The sequence below is a fragment of the Pezoporus wallicus genome, unplaced genomic scaffold, assembly GCF_028554395.1.
Source record: "Pezoporus wallicus isolate ANWC-B61680 ecotype Strahan unplaced genomic scaffold, APGP_CSIRO_Pwel_v1 contig_3858, whole genome shotgun sequence".
NCBI classification, from domain to species: domain Eukaryota; kingdom Metazoa; phylum Chordata; class Aves; order Psittaciformes; family Psittacidae; genus Pezoporus; species Pezoporus wallicus.
Genome location: NW_026638754.1, coordinates 3,693,108 through 3,713,387, shown reverse-complemented (window position 1 = coordinate 3,713,387; position 20,280 = coordinate 3,693,108). Strand labels below are relative to the sequence as shown.

General features: G+C 38.6%; 1 protein-coding gene across 3 annotated transcripts in view; it reads right to left on the bottom strand.

Moving 5' to 3' along the window:
- Positions 1-20,280, bottom strand: part of CPED1 (cadherin like and PC-esterase domain containing 1) — a 153,522-nt gene that overhangs the window by 70,353 nt on the left and 62,889 nt on the right. For 2 of the 3 annotated variants that reach the window (XM_057412195.1, XM_057412197.1), the window contains exons 8-17: positions 18,351-18,493; positions 16,900-16,972; positions 15,197-15,364; positions 14,074-14,178; positions 13,052-13,221; positions 11,514-11,573; positions 6,804-6,871; positions 6,421-6,465; positions 4,335-4,521; positions 2,284-2,452 (exon numbers count right to left, since the gene is read on the bottom strand). In XM_057412195.1, the coding sequence (XP_057268178.1) occupies positions 2,284-2,452; positions 4,335-4,521; positions 6,421-6,465; positions 6,804-6,871; positions 11,514-11,573; positions 13,052-13,221; positions 14,074-14,178; positions 15,197-15,364; positions 16,900-16,972; positions 18,351-18,493 (1,188 nt within the window). The remainder of the gene's footprint in view (positions 1-2,283; positions 2,453-4,334; positions 4,522-6,420; positions 6,466-6,803; positions 6,872-11,513; positions 11,574-13,051; positions 13,222-14,073; positions 14,179-15,196; positions 15,365-16,899; positions 16,973-18,350; positions 18,494-20,280) is intronic. The other variant, XM_057412198.1, reaches the window with a different exon arrangement.

Below are 20,280 nucleotides of genomic sequence, written 5' to 3'. Positions count from 1 at the left end.
TGTATTAACTGACCCTGCAAAAGTCCATAATGTTCTTTGGTATGAAAACCAGAATGTAATGATGCTATTTAAGTATTTAAGACATGAGTTTTGTATTGATAAAAAACATCATAATGAGCAAAATTCTGTTCTAGCAAGTAGGGAAAAGGGGGGGGGGGGGGGGGGGGGGGGACGCAGGCTTTTGAATATGCTAGAATGCCATTGCTATCTCTAGCTCCAGCCTTTGTTTGTTTTTTAAATGCACTCTGATAAGTTTGCCTTTATATATCTAAAAAAAAAGTTTTAGAATCTCATACTGTATCTTCACAGCCCTCATTAGATACCACAAGAATGCTTTTCATCTCATTTTTACTCTAAACTCCCGAAGTCCTCCCTTGCTCTGAACAATTATATTAAGTAGGGAGCAGTTATTCACATATGGGCAGAAAACTAAGCTCAACCAAAAGAAACTTCTAAAACACTTTTCATTTTTATCATTCTAGATCTCCTTGCCTTTGCAGTGCTTCAAAAGATTCATACTCAGTCTCATAAATACTATCATAAAACATTAACAACAGTGTAAACTCTAGTGTGGGAGGATATGTATGAGGTTGAATTCCTGTTCCTACGCCCAGACACATGCTCCAAATGAGGCAACAAGAGGAACTTTCCTCACATCTTTCCAGGCACTGTGTTCTCCTAGTAATGTAGCTCCAGCTCAACCTATTGTTGCTCTCCTTTTCATACTAATTGAAATACCTGAAATGAAATCTTAGGTATTAATTTGTTTATTTTTGTTTTACTGTAGCAACTACTACATCTGGTGCTGAACCAGTACAAAGAGCAAGAAGACAGTCCTTGACCTTTTGTAAGATTAGTATAAGAGAATAGCTAGACAGCACCATAATCAGATATGCGGATCAGCAGTCAGTAGGCCATGACTACTACATGCATTTTATCTGACAGTTCTGATTTGCAGGTTGAGATAATTATTGTCAACATACAATTTCCTATCAACATTTATAATCTCTTTGGCTCCTGTTTTAAAGCCCCAGTTCTTATTTCTCCTAAAGAAAAAAAATGCCTCTTGATCTGTCCCAACACATAAAATGCTCTGCCTTCTCCCGCCCTGGTCTCCCAACCTCTTTTGTAGTATACAGAAAGAAAACAGAGTAGGGACATAAAGTTTACAAGAAGGATGTATTGATACACAAAGATCCTCACAAAGAAGGTAAATTAGACATTTGACATGAACATGAATGACAGTTTCAACACTATGGTTTTAAAAATCCACTTCCTGGTTGCAGAATTAATTGTGATGAAATATATTCATCCTGATGCTCTAATAATAGGAGCACATTTAATCTGCCTTTTAATTCACCAAACCTTTTAATCTGCCTAAAATTCCATAGACAAAAGCCTTTGATTATGATTTACCATGTCACTTCCCTCTTTGAGTCAACTGGCTTATCTTTGCCCACCATATCAAGTACCAAAGTTTAGTGCTCAAACTCTGTAATCTAAACAGCACTGCTTCAGTGTGTCCCAGGTTTTCTGTCTTGCAAAAAATGACACCATAGTTTCATGAACAGAAAGCTTCACTGTTCCTTTCTGTCATTATCTTTCTTCCAATTCTGTGTCTAATTCAGATTCGGCTCCCATTTTTTCATCCAAGAGTCCCACTGTTTCCTAAGGACTGTTATTTGTTAGGAGTCATTTATTTGCATTCCCGAACTTATATTTGGATAAATGTGATGTAAGCAACAATCATCCCTTCCTAAGGAATCATCAATGTTTTTTTTCCACTGTTTTTTGGTCTTCTAGAATAAACACATTTCATTCATAAATTATCTAGCAGCATTTGTCTTGAACACTGATAAATACACTGTCATAATAAATAACTTTCCTGGTAAAAGGATTTCGATGGCTCCAATGCCATAGATAGATAGTTAGGAAAACTGCACTCTGCCCACTGCACGGTACAGGGGGACTGTTTTCTCACAAGCAAACAACAGCTCTCTGATGAGTAAGGTTTGCTGACCAAAGTAAGGATTAATTAATCTGGAGCTCTCAAATACATAGTAACTGTTAAAGGTATTTACGCCAGATTTACTTTTTATATACAGAATGTTATGTAAATGCTGTATTTCATAAATTTATAGCATTTAGAAGTCAGATTTTAATGTCACCGAAACTTACTCTACACCAACTTTGGCCCATGTACGTTAATGTATCCCACTGGATGAACAGAAACCAGTTAAATTCACTATTAATTTGCACAGCAAAAAAATATAGAGACAATACCTGCACAAACCCACACATCATGTAGTCATCAAACAAAGGCAGACTAGGGCGGTCCTCTCGATATATTGTGATTTTGTAGCTGCTCACAACCTGAGGGCTGGGCTGCGAATCATCTGTTACAAGAACAATGACTTTGTTCAATCCAAGGCCAAGGGGGTAGTTAGCAATGCTGGAAGGCAAAACAGGAAAGGAGTGGAACACTAAAGATACAAAAGATTTACACTGCTTTTTATATGGCAGAGAAAATTTACTTGCTCCTTGAGGTTTCTATTTCTAACATTTTCTTTTTCTTTCAAAATACATATGATTTTTAATAAAAAACAGTGTAAAATAAGATTTGTCACAATTTACATTTCTTTCAGGAAAACTGAACACCAGTAGTGAAACTTAGTGGTAACAATGTCAATTTCAACAATTCTGACATGGAATCTGTGAATGAAGGAAAATAAGAAATGCTGAAAGACACAGAACCTGCATATTTACTTTTCAATGTAAATGACATATTGCTATTCTATTTTCCTTCTACAAGGAAGTAAGTTTTTTTTCACATGTATCCATGTTGACTGCCAAGGCAGTTAACATTAAAACACTAAAGCTGGGTGGAAGAATTTTATGGGAGCTTCTTTTGAATTGATAAATCAAGACTCATTTCCTTTAGAAAATACAGAAAGCATATTAGGCATTAGATCAGTAACAACCATCCAGTCTGGTTAATAGCAGACATTCTAGGTCAAAGCATCTGCTTCATAGTCAGTCAAAACACAGTGCATTGCATAAGCCCTTCATGCCATGAAGCAAAGCTAGCTCTGTAATGGTTAAGGATTCTTCCTCCCAAGTGCATTATTGTCCCTTCTCTCCCTTTCATCCACTCACTAATGGCTAGCATGTAAATAGGACAGTTGTCTAGTTCTGAGTTACCTGACCCAGATAAATAAACCCTCTTTGTCCCTCCCAACATCCAAAACCAAGTCATGCCCAAAATACCTATTGGGATTGTCCTTGGCACATGCTGTCTGTGAGAGAGATGGTTGGGAAAGACAAAACTGTGCCAGGGATCAGAGTAGCAATTAAACATCATGGATGATTGTGTTTCAGTGCTCAAATCTGATGTTTAGTGATGACTTTGCTCTCTACCCTGTCTTCTAGCTTTATACTGTTCTAAAAGATCAGATAAATTGGCACTATTGCTGATGACAAGCTGACCCACTTAGTAGAAGAGGGAAAGGCTATTGAAGTTGTTTATCTGGACTTTAGTAAAGCCTTTGATTCTTTCCTAGAGCATTCTCCTGGAGAAACTGTCTGTGCATGGATTAGATGGGTGTACTCTTTGTTGGGTAAAAATCTGGCTGGATGGCCAGGCTCCAAAACTGGTGGTGAATGGAGTTAAATCCACTTGATGCCAGTCATAAGTGGTGTTCCCCAGGGCTCAGTACTGGGGCCAGCTCTGTTTAATATCTTTACCAATGATTTGGATGAGTGGGTCGAGTGCACCCTCAGTAAGTTTGTAGATGACATCAAGTTGGGCAGGTGTGTTGATCTGCTTAAGGGTAGAAAGGCCCTAGAGAGGGATCTGGACAGGATGGATCAACGGGACAAGGCCAACTGTATGAATTTCAAAAAGGCTCAGTTCCAGAACCTGCACTTGGGTCACAACAACCCCATGCAATGATATAGGCTTAGGGAAGAGTGGTTAGAAAGCTGCCTGCTGGAAAAAGACAGGGGGTGTTGGTCAATAGCCAGCTGAATGTGAGCCAGCTTGTGCCCAGTTGGCCAAAAAGGCCAATAGCATCCTGTCTTGTACCAGAAGTAGTGTAGCCAACAGGACTAGGGAAGTGACTGCCCCCTGCACTCAGTACTGGTGAGGCTGTGTCTTGAATAGCGTGTTAAGTTCTGGGCCACTCACTACAAGAAAGACACTGAGGTGCCGGAGTGTGTCTAGAGAAGGGCAATGAAGCTCATGAAGGAAACATAAAACAATTCTGTAATATTTTGATGTATTTCCAAGGTTAAGGACACTTTTATCATTTACACTCATATTTTGTCACTCATACCTTGGCCCTTTCTTCTCGTCAAGATGTACTTTGCATTGACAGTTAGAAGGTTCTGCTCCTATCTTCACCGTCACCATGTCAAATGGGACTTCTGCATAGTATTCTTTGATCTTTGGGTTAAATTGAGGATTCAGGTCCAGCTGTGGACTGGTGAAGATCTGCCTGATATGAGATAGGGTATCTTTATCTGTTCCAAGAAGGCATCAAAGAAAAAACTGTGAAATGTATGAACATTTTTAAGTAACACGCAGCTTCTGGCAGATTGATAACATATACAGTGACAAGATTTTTAATGCCTGGTCATTCTGATACTGATAATCCTGCTGCAAGTTCTTAATGGATTTTCTATTGGCATTTCATAGAAGCTTTTAGAGCTTGGAGGGATTTTAATCATTCAGTGCCCAATGACTCCAGCCAAAGTCACAAAACTCAAAGTCTTAGTAAGCTTTGAAAATGCAAGGATTAAGTCTGGGAGATCTTGGCTCCAGTTGGTTAACTGAAACTTGAAGAGTCAGGCCAAAATTCATAACCTACTTAGGTACCAGCCTGTGTACAGGGTTTATGTACATGTTCAATTGCCAATAATAATCAAAATAACTTAGACATATTCCTAATGCTCATGAGAACAAGTCACATGGAGATATCTAGACCCATGGGGTCATTTGCAGTACAGCTGGAAGAAAGTTTTATTAAAATTCCTAAATCAACAAATTCCAGCTCCTTCCCTGTGTATGAAACCTCCACAATCAAATCCTATTTGCTCAAATGTATCCTTTATTTTGTAGTCTTTGCCAAATGACTCATGAGAATAATTATTTGCTAGCTACCGACTTATGACAAATATTTTAATCCAACCTATTGGATTCCAATTTACAGCATAATTACACATTCAAAAGTTGCTTTTCACATATATTCTCTAGTACAGGTTTAAAGCTGAGTACTTCAGCCAGTACTTTCCAGCCAAGAAACTCTTTAACATCCAAAAAATCTTGTGGTTTAAAATACAGCTTAGAAGGGGCATAAATGGTGCAAGCAGTTCTATGAGGGCCTTTTCTACCTTGAAATATCTGCCTTGAGAAGTGCAACAGGGCAATTTCAGCACTCTCTTGCAGGGATTAAAATGTAAAGGAAGCTATTCCAGTGGAAAAGCAGAATTGAGGTTAGACTTGTAGGGGAATGGAGGTTCATAAATTGACACAAAAGGTATTTTAAAAAATTCTATAGGTGAGTATAAAGAGTTCTCCAGATCCTCTATGCCTTTCCTAGAAAGGTTGTCTCACTACTAGCTTAAAAAATAGGAGGAATTTTCTAAATACAACTAATTGTGGCATTTTCAAAATAAAATATCATGGAATTGGAATGGTGAGGACAGTCAGCCTGTCCAGGAGCATTTCTGGCCTCTGACTGACACTGAGGAATTCCTGGAGGCACCATGAGATGAGCAACAGAGGTGAAATAGGGCTCAATGGGTAGAAAAGTCTTTCTGCAGTTGTTTTGCATTTATAAAGCAACCGCTCAGATCATGTGTCAGTGAGGAAGGCAGAAGAACACATTGCTCCCACCAAAGACAAATACACTTCTAAGCTTTAAGCATCCTTAAATACCCTTTAAATATTCCTACAAGCAGGTATTTTAGAAAAAGTCTTCATCTCTTAAGCAGCTCTTTAAAACTCCACCACTGAGCTGAAAACTGACCTTATACAAGGCTGATATTAAACTCCATACAAGTTTAAAGATCATTCCACAACAAAAAAATGTATGCTAAAATTCTTGGAAATAAGGGGGCAAAAGTCTATTGAAGTGAGGCAAGGGATCAATGAATGATGGAATACTCACATTAACATGCACACATAGCAATGTTTAATTTTATGCTTGAGGCTTATTTAACATAATAGTACAATTATTGAGTGTTTCATAAACATTCTTGCTACTTAAGAATCCTTTTTTTTCTTTTATATATATATATATATATAACAGCCCACAGGCATTGCATTCACCCCTTTCATGCAGAAACCCCTCCCCCAAGAAGTTTGTTCAAGTAATCACTCTTCTTCCCCCTTAGTGGTCTAGAAAGACCCTGACTTACCATAACTGCATTGTCTTTCTTTAGTCTTACTGGAATAATGCAATGCTGAAATAGAAGCAGAAACAATTAATAATTTTCTGCTCTGAGCCTGATTCAAAATCCTATTGGAGAAGGCACTCTCATTGTGTTAATAACAAAAAATACAGTGTACTTTCACGCTTTTTATTTCTTTTATTCTTTTCTCCATTTTAGACTTGAACATTGCTCATAGGCTCAGCAGAGTAATTTACACCAGTAAGGAAGAAACTGGTCTTCTATATGTAGTAAGCCAAGAACTTTCATCTAAAATGCAACACAATGTAATCTAAATCAAATACATTATCAGAAGTAGCACAAATAGGAAGAACATACCATATATAACAGACCTTACTCTGATCCCTTACCATCATGATTCTTCCTGAAATCAGAAGGAACATTCTGCTTAGGACTTGCATTTTCTTGAGAAGAATTCCTGCCAATAGCAAACATACTTCTATATGAATGCAATTAACATAAACCATAGAACATTTTTCAAAAATTTCTATATGGCATCCCAGGTCCCATAATATTTTAACATTCTCAATGGAAAGTTGAACCTCCTGGAGTCATTTCTCAGCATTAGCTATATTACCCAAATGATAGAAAACACACATTCCGTAATAAATGGTAGCATATCACATGAAAAAGAAAACCAGAAATAAATTACAAAACACAAATTTCTAGGGGAAGAAAGAGTGGACATAGCCAAGAATAAAATAACTCAAGCCATATCTCTTAACTGTTTGTATAATGTTTGGAATGGGGGTGGTTTTTATATATCTGAGTTTAAAGTTCAACTTTGTTCAAAAAGAACTAAACAGAAGGGAAGGCCTGTGTCAAGGTGATGTTAGCATGAATTCATATAATTGAACATCTATGTGTTTTAATTTGTTTACTAATTCAAAACAAATCACATGATCAGCATCCAGTGTATAAATATAATTCCTCAGTGAAAAAAAAATGGCTTCTTTCCAATCCATCTACTGGACCTCTGGCTGATAAGACCTTTTCAGAGGTTCATTAGTATTTCTTCAAGATTCCACATGTTTTCCTCTCAGTGTGTAGAAGTTCTCATAAAGCGGCTTCTTCCTGGATACCACTGCCCATACATTTTGCATTTTGAAAGTCACTGTGCCAAGGAATGAGATGGCAATATTGTTCTGTAATCAGCCATCACTAATGTTTCAACAGGAGCTGCTGAAAGCAACAGTGAGGTCAACCATGGTAAAAGGTAAACTGTCCAATAATAAAACAGAGATTTCTGCATTATCTCAATAAGGAAAGAAGCAGCTGTGTCTCTGTGTCTCTGTGTGTGCATGAAAATGTAATTTTGAACTTACAGTATCTAGACACCACCCTAATTTCATGCACATTCATGACCTACTTCAAAGGAGAAAATTAACAAGCTATTAAAGAGGGTATTTTTCCAAGTTACAAGCCATTTTACACCCCTCTTTGTGCTTGCCAAGGGGGTAATGGCTAAAACCTGTCAAATATGTTTTCTCCTTGCTGTTCCTTTTTGCTTGCCCAGTCCCAAACCCTCTTTTAAGGTGAAAACAAGATGTCTTAATTCTATGAAATGCCAGACTTTGGTTTAGGCAGAGGACATCTCAGGAGTGCAGCAGTGCGTACCACATTGGAAGGTCCTGCATCCCAAAGCAATCATAGAAACATAGAATAGTTAGGGTTAGAAAGGACCTTAAGACCATCTAGTTCCAACCCCCCTGCCATGGGCAGGGACTCCTCACACTAAACCATGCTACCCAAGGCTCTGTCCAACCTGGCCTTGAACACCACCAGGGGTGGAGCGTTTAACACCTGTTTGGGCAACCTGTTCCAGTGCCTCACCACTCACAGTAAAGAACTTCTTCCTTATATCCAATCTAAACTTCCCCTCTTTGAGTTTTAACGCATTACCCCTTGTCCTATCACTACAGTCCCTAATAAAGAGTCCCTCCCCAGCATCCCTACAGGCTCCCTTCAGATACTGGAAGGCTGCTATGAGGTCTCCATGCAGCCTTCTCTTCTCCAAGCTGAACAGCCCCAACTTTCTCAGCCTGTCTTCATACGGGAGGTGCTCCAGTCCCCTGATCATCCTCGTGGCCCTCTTCTGGACTTGTTCCAACAGTTCCATGTCCTTTTTATGTCAAGGACACCAGAACTGCACACAGTACTCCAGGTGAGGTCTCACGAGAGCAGAATAGAGGGGCAGGATCACCTCCTTTGACCTGCTGGTCACGCTTCTTTTGATGCAGCCCAGGATACACTGAAGCTGGCTCATGTTCATTTTCCCATCAACCAACACCCCCAAGTCCTTCTCTGCAGGGCTGCTCTGAATCTCTTCTCTGCCCAACCTGTAGCTGTGCCTGGGATTGCTCCAACCCAGGTGGAGGACCTTGCACTTGGCATGGTTAAACTTCATGACGTTGGCATCAGCCCACCTCACAAGCGTGTCAAGGTCCCACTGGATGGCATTCCTTCCCTCCGGCATATCAACCGAACCACACAGCTTGGTGTCACTGGCAAACTTGCTGAGGGCACACTCAATCCCACTGTCCATGTCACCAACAAAGATGTTAAACAAGACCGGTCCCAACACCAATCCCTGAGTGACACCACTCATTACTGGTCTCCAGCTGGACATTGAGCCATTGACCACAACTCTTTGTGTGCGGCCATCCAGCCAGTTCTTTATCCACCGAGTGGTCCATCCATCAAATTGATGTCTCTCCAATTTAGAGACAAGGATGTCGTGTGGGACAGTGTTGAACACTTTGCACAAGTCCAGGTAGATGACATCAACTGCTCTACACCTGTCCATCAGTTCTGTAGCCCCATCATAGAAGGCCACCAAATTGGTCAGGCAGGATTTCCCCTTAGTGAAGCCATGCTGGCTGTCACCAAGCACCTTGTTGATTTTCATGTGCCTTAACATGCCTTCCAGGACAATCTGCTCCAAGATTTTGCCAGACTAACTGGTCTGTAATTCCCTGGGTCATCCATTTTCACCTTCTTGAAAATGGGGGTTATATTAGGCTTTTTCCAGTCATTGGGAAAATCGCATGACCTGTACATATCAACTTGTAAGGAGATTGCAATTATTATCAGGCAACATTAAGAGCCATATAACTGCTCTATCTAATTACAGCAGGGTATTGAACTGTAATATTTAGAAGTGTTATTACAGCTAGATACTCAGAATTCTATATTTACAGAAAGACACTTACATTACAGTGTGGCCAGCAAGACTAGGAAACTTGTCCCCCTGCAGGTAAGGCCACACCTCAAACCCTGTGCTCAGTGACTCTCACTACAAGAAAGACATTGAGGCCCTGAAGCATGTTCAAAGAAGAGCAGTGAAGCTGGTGAAGGGTCTGGAGAGCAAGTTTTATGAGAAGCAGCTGAGGGAACTGGGGTTTTTTAACCTGGAGAAAAGGAGGCTCAGAGGAGACATCACTCTCTACAGATATCTGAGGGGAAGTTGTATCAAGGTGGGTACTGGTCTCTTCTCCCAGGTAACAAGTGATAGTACAAGAGGAAACAGTCTCAAGTTGCACCAGGGGAAGTTTAGATTGGGTATTAAGAAAAAAATATTCACCAAAAGGGTTGTCAAGCACTGGAACAGGCTGCTCAGGGAAGTGGTTGAGTCACCATCCCTGGAGATATTTAAAAGATTAGTAGATGTGGCACTTATGGCCATGGTTTTGTGGTGGACTTGGCAGTGCTAGGTTAACTGCTGGACTCAGTATCTTAAAGGTCTTTTCCAATCTAAATGGTTCTATGATTTATCTCTGCTGAAAACTGGGCTTTTTAATCATCATCACCATCAAGTACTCCTTTGTCCAACCTCCTTGTAGTCAGCAGACTGAGGGACGATGCCGTTACAAAAGCTCTTCTTCAGGCAAGCAGTGGCTGAGATCCTGGACTCTGCAGAGTCCTTTTCTTCATACACTGTTACCCGAGAAAGAACCTTCACCTTTATGAGTGGCCTCTTATTTATTATCTTGGAGGAGCTATCAAGCAGAGAGATACACATTGCCTATTAGAGCTAATGAAACTAATGACTGTATGTTCGGTACCCTAGGTGACAACATGCGTGTGAATCTACACAGGGATTTTTCAAAAGGTAGATAAAAAAGGAAAAAATGTAGTCACTTTTGTGGTCTCCAGTGCATGTGTTACTTGTGGATGGTGCAATTCTTAATAGGTCATAAAGAAAAAAATTGATATTTCAGTATTCAGCAGAGTTATGAATTTTATTTCTTTAGATAATGTTTTCTAGGTCTCTTGAAAATGAGAAGCCACAGGAGGTAATTTTGTGAGACATGATCACTAGCAATTTTTTTCAATTTGATTAACCAGCAATGTGAGCTCTCTGTTTTGTAGTGTTTGCATGGCCTCAGTTACAGAGTTTCCATTAGGCATACAGTTCACCAAATGAAGTATCTTGTGCTGATCTTCCAAAGAAATACAAAAGAGCAGACTGAAGAATGGGATTGATTTCCTTGCACTTAATCCCAACTTTCCTCCTTCTCTGTCTCTCATTTCTCCCATTGCAGATCTTATCCAGACTTCCTTGCTGTTGTTTTCCTCTGCCCCACAGGCCAAACCATGTTTGTTCCTCAAACTGCCCAGGTGATGACGTCGTTAAACTCCAAGAAAGTATTTCCAACCCAAATTCAATTTCCAGGCTGCTGCTTCTATTTTGGCCCCACACACAAGAGGCTAGTAGCACTTTCCCAAATATATCAGTTGATTTCATTGAAGCATTTGCAACTTTATTGATGTGCTTAGGCTTCTGTCTTCTGCAAATACAGAGGGGTTAGCTTTTCTCAGTAATCTGATCCTACCATGCTACCCTGCTGTCCAAACATACTTGCTGCAATACTTCATAGGCCCTATTCTAAAAGACAGTAATGATCTTAGTCATATCACAAGTTGAAACTGTGCAGAGTTGAAAAACAGTCCACAAACAATGCAGAAAACTGATCATAGTGCACCTTGGGTAGTACCACTCCCTCATATTTAAAGAACTTTTTATGTTATACCAATACATCTGAGATGGTCATTCTCACCTAGGATGTAACCATTTCATTATAGTTTGAGATGAGTTTCTAGAGTTCTTCTTGCTTCTCCTGTGAAAGGAATTCAGAGAGATCGCTAATACCATTTAAGGTTTCAATACTAGTCATGTAGATGAAACGGGTTAAGAAAACTAGACCTTTAAATTCTTTCTTCACCCTGTGTACTCATGATCAGTGAACAGAATAACTGCACAAGACCAAAGTCAGAAGTCATTATTTTTCCCATAAGTGTCTTGTCTGGTTGGACAGTCAGCTGTGAAAAATCACTGAATTTTGTAAATGGAAATAACAAGTTTGCATAATCAGAGAAATAGGAACTGTTAAATGCATCAACAAAACAACCTGACCCTAACCGAAGAAATTCAGGAAAATTGTTCTGATATAAAAACTCATCAAATCTGGGAATCTCAAAAAAAAGATTCATCAAAGCTTGGAGAGAATGCTTACCTGAACTATTTGGGGAGTAAACTCTACTAAGCTCTTTCTTGTAATTAAGTATAATTACATGCACATCTGACATATGCTTCACCACCACATGCATGTAGCTATAGGAGTGGAAGATTATGATTTTGCAATGTCAAAACAAATGTTCTTTTACACACTGAATGGACAGAATGGCATTATTAGCTTAGCCATTGCAGAAAAATACAGTGCAAAGAAGCAGATTGGCCTATGCCCTGGGGAAAGGTCATGGTACTTCTACATATTTATACATACACCATAATGTTCAGCTTGAAGAAAAACAAAAGAGGCCCAGGGCCTTGCTCAAAGTGAGAGAGTGGCACTGCTTAGATTAGAACAGAAAGCTGCTAAAGGCTGGTATGCTTTGATATGCAAACCTAAATATTTTGGCAAAAGGGCAAGGGCTTACACATGAATGCAAACAGCTGCATCTTTGAGTTAGTTTTCATGGAGTGGTTGGCAGTAGCAACAATAATACTTAGCACATTCATGGAACTATGTATGTTCAAAACACCAATAAACAGTTACCCAGCATGGTGGTAATGTATAAGCTCCACTTTATAGCTAAGCAAACAAAGATGCAGCTGACTACTGACTTGCCAAAAGCCACACCCAATTTAATGAGGAACAAAATCAAAATTTAAGAAATCTTACAGATGCCTTATGTAGTCACTATGGTGTTCTCCAAGCAAAACATACAAAATAATGTCATTTACACATTTAACTTTAGACTTACTGGAATGAAGCATACACATTGTCTAATGAGCCTCTGCTCCCAAGCCGTTGTTTGCAAAATCAGATACAATTGTAGTTAGTAAAGAAGTATGACATACATGTACTAGAAACAGAACCAAAGAAAAAAAACCTGTCCTATGTAAAAACCTAACTACATCTCTAATGCCAGAATGGCTGGCATTGCTCCACAATGGGATGATGGACCTTCATCTCAAGTGTTGTAAATCCACTACATCTACTGAAGTATTAAGTTTTATGATGCTCACTGGATCTGTTGCAGTTAATATAATTTGAGAAACTACCCTCAACATTTCATATTATAGCTATCTTACCATTCTGAAGGATTCATTTGTGCCTCTTTAGTCATGGACTGGAATTGTTCAAGTAAACTGGAAAGCAACCAATGCACAGTCAGGACTGAACCAAGTTGTCTCATTGGGTCCACCATGTGATAGAGGTCACGCAGTAAAGTTTGAATCTGGGGTGCAGCAGAAGGGAAAAGCTGAGAAGAGAGACACTGATTAGAGACTACATATTATAATATTTGTAAAATGCAAAGAAGAGAGAAATCATCAGATGACAGTGTATAGAGTATGCAGATATTAATATATTATACATTAATGCTCTCTCCACATGTGTAGAAAGTAATTGTCTTGCTCAGCCTTGCAAATCAGGATTACTAGTACTGACACGGAGGTCTTACTCCTTTGCCTGTCCAACCTGTCTCCAACCCTGATACTCATCCAGGAGGTCTAGAAGAAATCCTGATATTATGCAGACTTTCTGAACAATAGATCCAGTTGCAGGTTATTATTTCCCTAATACTCATTTCCCCCATTAACTGCCATACCTATTCAGAGACACTGACAGTTACTCCTCTACCTCTATTCTTCACCAAAATGAAACTCTCTTGAAGTGTGAAGAAGATGATATATTACACTTTTTTTTTTGTCACTCTTTCATCTATATCTATTATCTGGTCACGATCTCAGTGCTGTATTGTCTCCAGTTCTTCCACTCACAACCACTTTGCTGCATTACCATTCTATTTTCTTACCAGCTCATTAGTAATTTACATAATGCTCATCCTTTTCCTTTCATTCTATTTTCTGGTCTCTGTTTCTGCTTTAGCTGTCCTTTCCAAGGAATCCTGAAGTCAAATTATCAGTTTTATTTATTTTAATTTAAATTCCAAAAATCCTCCAAAATAAAATCAGTATAACTTCTATATCCTTTCCTATCCATCCAGCCTAATATATGTGCCAGAGACAGCAAAGAATGGCAATGAAAGAGAAATATTAAGAGATTTACAAAAAAAATACATATCCAATACAACAAAACCCTGACATTTTACCAGCTCAAATTGTCCAAGACTCTTCAGCTCCTTTATGAAAGTTATCATTGAATTTATCTCTTCTAAAGACAAACATTGCTCATCTTCTCTGTGGTAAGTTCCATCCTATGAAGGAAAGGGCAGCATATTCTGGTCAAATCACATGGAAAGCAACATGCTTTCTTTAGACCCCAATCTTTTTGGTGATCAAAGGAACAGGCTATAGCAGCTCTCAACTTGCCCTAACCTCATCCAAAGTCATGTCAAGGCAGCTCTTTGATAGCTCTTCCCATTTCTTTGTATGGAGTAAAGCAGACTGTGCATTAGCTTTGTGTAGAAAAGTACCCTTAGAAACTACCATGAGAAGAGACTGCATAAAGTATAGACAATGAAGTAGACACTGAAATGTGGTCTGGTCTCCTATGGAATGTAGATTTAGGTTATCATATCATATATGTGCCCGTGTCTGCAGCTTCCTACTTTATCCTGCCGTTAATTTAGCACCCATGATCCTGTTTTAGCCACACCTGTCTGAGAGGCAGAAGTTGCATGGCTAATTTCGTCCTTGTAAGTCTTGCAAGCAGGTGGTTCCTCAGAAATGCATCCTTAAAAGTGACCAGACTGAAATAAATGCTACTACAGGAGATCCCCACCTGTTAGAAATCGTAATGTAAACTTTATGCAGATCTTATAAACGCAAAAAAAAAAAAGTAACTGGAACTTTCATTCAGAGGAAGACACAGAGTTGTAGAAAATAAGTGAATTCTGATGATCATGAATCTCCTTGTCTGAGTTAGTTATTTCTCAGATTATGAAACGACACAAACACGTGTATTTAAAAAGATCATCTAAAAATGGTGGAGAAATTACTTTGTTAAAGGTTAAAATCTATCCTTAAAATACTGTACGTTGGGGAATGATATAATTTGAGAGACAATTTTTTATTAAAACAAAATGTGATTGTTCAATATAATTACTGTTTTATTCCCCAAAATTCAGTAACAGGTTTTGATTAAATAAAACCTGCATTTGATTAAATAAATCCTTCATTCTATAAGTTTGCACCAAAATTTCAGACAGGCATACAATCTAGAATTAAATATTTTCAAACAGTTAATAATAAGCAAAAGGTGGAATGAACTACCTTACTCACAGCTGATGCATATATTTTTTGTAAAGCTTCTATGAAACTGGTTGTCGAGGATTCGTTAGACAGGAGAAAATTAAAAGTATCTTCAAAAAGCAATTCTTTCAAAGTTTGGTCCTGAATTTTTGATTCATCCTCATCTTGAAAGTCAAAGTTTTCATGCACCTGTTGGAAAACAAGGTAAGAATTTACAGTCTGAACATCAAGTCCAGTCTTCTCATAACCACATATACCAAACTGTAATTATTTATTTAAAAAGCAGGTCATAATATTAATAAAACAGACAGGATTATAATCTAAAATTCTGTACCACATTTTCCATCAGAACTAAACACCACAATGTTTGCTGACCTCCAGTGGATAGAGTGTAATATTGCATACTCACGTGAAAGGTTTTTTTCATGTGCTTGATTTGAAATTTAATTAAAAATAAAAATGTCAGTTTATACTGACAACTCTTGCACAACTCTGGTATTTAGGACTTGTGAAAGATGAAAGTATAAGTTTTACAACAATACATAAACACAATGAATAAACTCATGTTCATAAAATACAAATAAATTAGTATTTTAACATAAAAACATAAAACCATGTAACTTCAAGCTGCATGGGCTGTGTGCATAATATGGCTTCCAAAAGATATTATTCAAAGTCAAAAATCATAGTAATTATCAGCTGGGATTTTTTAGAGTAATTTGTGTTTTCATAAGAAACTGTTCAACTGATTGATGGTTGAGACTGCTATACAGGCAGGTAAACATTATGTGCTATGTTTAGTTTTTTAAGCAACTCCTGGCAGAATTTTTTTTACAGCCTGTTAAACAGTTAATAACACGTCACGTTTCTTATACTAGCTAAACAGGTCTTGTCAGACTAATTAAGGATATTGTCTTCATGGATTTTTTTTTAACTTGTGCAAATTTTCTTTCATATATGCATCTTTTCATTGTGTTTCAAGGATCTTTGTTTTTGTGAAGGATGGAGAGACTGACTGCACTCTTGTTACTAGAAACCTCAACAGATTTTTACTGAGGATACATTTTTAAAATATTCTCTTGTAATTTCCTAGGATATTGACTGTTTTTTTTTCTTTGTGTATCATAAATATGAACAAAGATTTTATGCACCTAGGTCTATACATATTTGTGTGTATATACAGGGGCAATGAGAAGCAGCTGGAAAGCAGTACAACTATTGTTTCCACTCCAGCTGTTCTGAGGTAGGAGTGGTACAAAACGGGCACAGGGAGTTTGTGCCCAGGTCATATTTCTCTGGTTTTGAGGGCCCTGAGGACCATGCAGAAAGAAGGCAGCATGGTGGAGGTCAAAGCAGGTCATGAGCTGGAGAAGTACAGTTCAATTCATGGAGAACTTCAATTTTTATTAAAAGCCAGTTGTGGTATTTTAACTTTCTCCCTTCGTGTCTGTTCTGGCACAGTTTATACTTGACTCTACCTTCATGCAATGCTTCCTGTGGATTTTGTTTCACTGATAGTTGGGGTGATAGTCTTTTAAAGCTAAAGTGGAAGCTTTAGTGGTGTGCCAAACTTCATCACAGGAACCCCACTTTTAGGCAAAATTAATATTGATGTATTTGTACATTTCTCAGAAATTTGAGGGTACCTATCAAAGAGGGTTCCCTGCTGGTTCTTTTTGATGTAAGTTTTTTGGGTCAAGAAATAACTTGTGTAATTTTCTCACCTTGAGAACAACTGGGTATATGGAGGTGCCAAATCCAATGTCAAAGGTTAGCATTTGAAAACATTGGCTGCATCTGAAATACAATATAATGGGAATCAGATTCACTGAAATAGGTACTCATAAAATTGAGACTCATATAATCATTTAAGCTGGAATAAACCTTTCAGATCATCAAGTTCAAATGGTAACTTAACACTGCCAAGTCCACCACTAAACCATGGCCCTATATATGCTACGACAAACACACACAGGTCCAGACAGCACACACAAGAACATACACACACAGGTCAAGAGACAGCATGTAATACAGACTAAATAAAATTTCTAAGAAAAGACAGCAGTATTAAAGATAGATGGAGTCAGACTGTGAGCCAATGAAAACAGTGCTATATTAAAGTGTATTTACATGCGGTTGACTTTTAAAGCAGTGAGGGAGGTGAAATACATGGGAGGAGAAAATGCCTTTTGATGAGAATCAGCTCCTGCAAAAGTTCTGAAGACATCTGGAGGGCAATAGCTGGTGAAACTCTCTGACTCACTGAAGCCAAAGAACTGGCAGCAGCTACGGGGTTGTTTGAAGGCATGGGACAGGAGCTCTAAGCAAGTCTTGGTCTACACAAACCAGAGATATCCATCCCATTGTCAAAAAATACTGGGCCACTGTCAAACTAGCTCCATCCCTGTTACACTGCTTCCCTCCTTGCTGCCCTCTCCACTCACAATGTAAGCTTTATTTCCAACTTGCATAAGTCAAATAATGAGCTTTATATTATTGCTACTAAAACACCTGGGTTCTCAAACAGCTTTATAAACTATATAAATTTAATTAATAGTGACTTATTTCACATTTATCGCTAAAATGTCAGGAATGTGACATAACATATATGTATATAACAAATACTAATTTTAATACAAATATTACATAAAGTTGATTTATGTGTAAGAACTTTAACACTCTAATAGAAATTATTACAATGATTTAAAACTCACACAAATGTGACTGTTGCTGACTAGGTATATTTACAGCTGTATATTTCATAAAAGATCCTACAGTGTCTCTTGTTCAGCTTGCCAGCCCACAGCCAGCTCTGAACCGTCTGGACTACTCTAACATTAAATATTTGACAGAAGACAAAAAGCTCATTGAAGGGAAATACAGCTTTATATCTGTTAGAACTAGCCCAATTGTGAGAGATTTCTGTTCATTTGTGCTGCCTGAAACACTTAATCAGGACACAGTATCTGGTCCTAAGTATCCATCATAACCTTTCACAAAGTATAAGCACTGTGGATGTTGAAGAGTTTTACTCCTATATGCAGCATGTTGTCACTTTAAAAGGAAGTATGAAATAGAGGTGAGTATCTCATTTTAAGAGTCCTTTACAATTTTTATTCTGTTCTAAGGAGATATTTTGACAATAGCATACCAATGACCACTGCAAGTCACTTACTGATTGAAAGAATTTGGTCCTGAGGCAGACGATTCACTGAAGACCTCAGTCATAAGTAGAAGTTTGCTTATAGCTTCCTTCATGTTGTTGAAGGCTTGTTGGGGAGAACTGCTTCTGAAGAATATCTCGAAAAACTTTTGCAGCTATAAAAAAGATTACATGTATTTTTGAACATTTACAGTAAATCATGCATTGAAAGGCTAGTAGAAGTAAAAATTGCTTCAGAATGTCAGCTTCAGATCTTATTCATTTGAAGAGTAGAGTGGCATGAAAAGCTCCACACTGCATACTAATACAGAATGACTCCTTGTATAAAAATAAGCAGATCACAAAGAAACTCTGTATTAATGGATTTAAAAAATACTCACAGACTCAGACTTTGCTCACAGACTAAGCTGACTTTGATAAAACCTTTTGCTCTCACTGGTTCTAGGCAACGGAAACCACAGACATTTCTTCAGCAGCAGGTAATAGCACACTCAAAGCAAAAGCATTTTTTCCTGTTAACATACCATGCCAAGGGCTATCCCACTTGACCTTGACAACAAACCCTTACTCCAGGTTAACAAGCTTTAAATAGAATACAGAAGAAAGATGTTGAACAAAACCAGTCACTGCAGCCTGTGTTTTGACTGAACTCTTGCACATCCTGAGGTTTCTGGACTTGTGAATCTTCCCAGTGGCATAATCACTGGCCTGCACAACACTGTCCTCAGCTGTTTTCATCACTTATGTGAATTCACCCACCTCGCCACTTCAGATAAGACTTAAGAAAATGACAGGAGCAACACAGAGCTCCAGTGAAGAGTGGGACACTGCCAGGTTTTGTTGCATCAGAGCCCTTTGTGCTAAAAAAGGGGCTGCCTTTAAATCATATTTCCATTATAGTTATTACATAGCACATAACACAATTAGTGTATCAAGTATGTAAAACTATTAGATAATTTGGTTGGTACTATATTATGAAAAAGATACATTTTTATAGTAAAAAGTACTATCTCCAAAGATAAAGCACAAAAAAATACACATTGAATATGTTCTGTATTGACATTCAGAAAAGAAAAATATCTGATTATTTCCAATAATTTCCCTACTTAATGGACTTAGAAATGTCATTGTATATTTTCTATCACGTACTTACACATGTTCCACTGGGATAACATGGTGGAAGCATGCAGCTTCAGTAGACGCCCCACTGGAGTCTGATATAGTTGTCATCTCTCCAGCTGCCTTTGACTACTACAGTCATGAACAAGAAGCCACAGCAGATGAGTTAACCAAGCCTTGCCTTTAGCAAGTCCACAAGGTTTAATGTGGTATTTTGGCTCTAAAGCATGATGACAGAATTACAGAACCACAGAAGGATTGAGGTCAGAAGGGCCGAAGGATTGAGGTCAGAAGGGCCCTCTGGAGGTCATTTTGACCTTCCCCCTGATTAAGCTGGGTCATCTACAGCACTTTGCCCAGGACTGCATCCAGACATCTTTTGAATATGTCCAAGGATGAAGACTCCACAACCTCTCTGGGCAACCTGTGCCAGTGCTCAGTTACTCTCAGAGTGAAAAAGCATTTCCTGATGTTCAGAAGGCATCTCATCTGTTTTAGTTTGTGCCCTTCTTTACGGCCTCCCTTCATAAATATTGGCGAGACCTCCTTGAGCACCTGTGAAACTTCTCCAACCTTTCCTCATGTAAGAAATGTTCCAGTACCTTAATCATCTTAGTGGCTCTCCTCTGGGCTCTCTGCACATCGCTTTTGCACTGGAGAGTCCAGAACTGGACACAGTACTCCAGGTATGCCACAGGGGCAGACTGCTGGTCAACCTGGTGTCCACCAGGACCCCTAAGCCCTTTTCCACATAGCTGCTCTCCAGAATATTGGTCTCCAGCAGGTACCGGTGCCTGGGGCTGTTCCTTCTCAGGTACTGAAC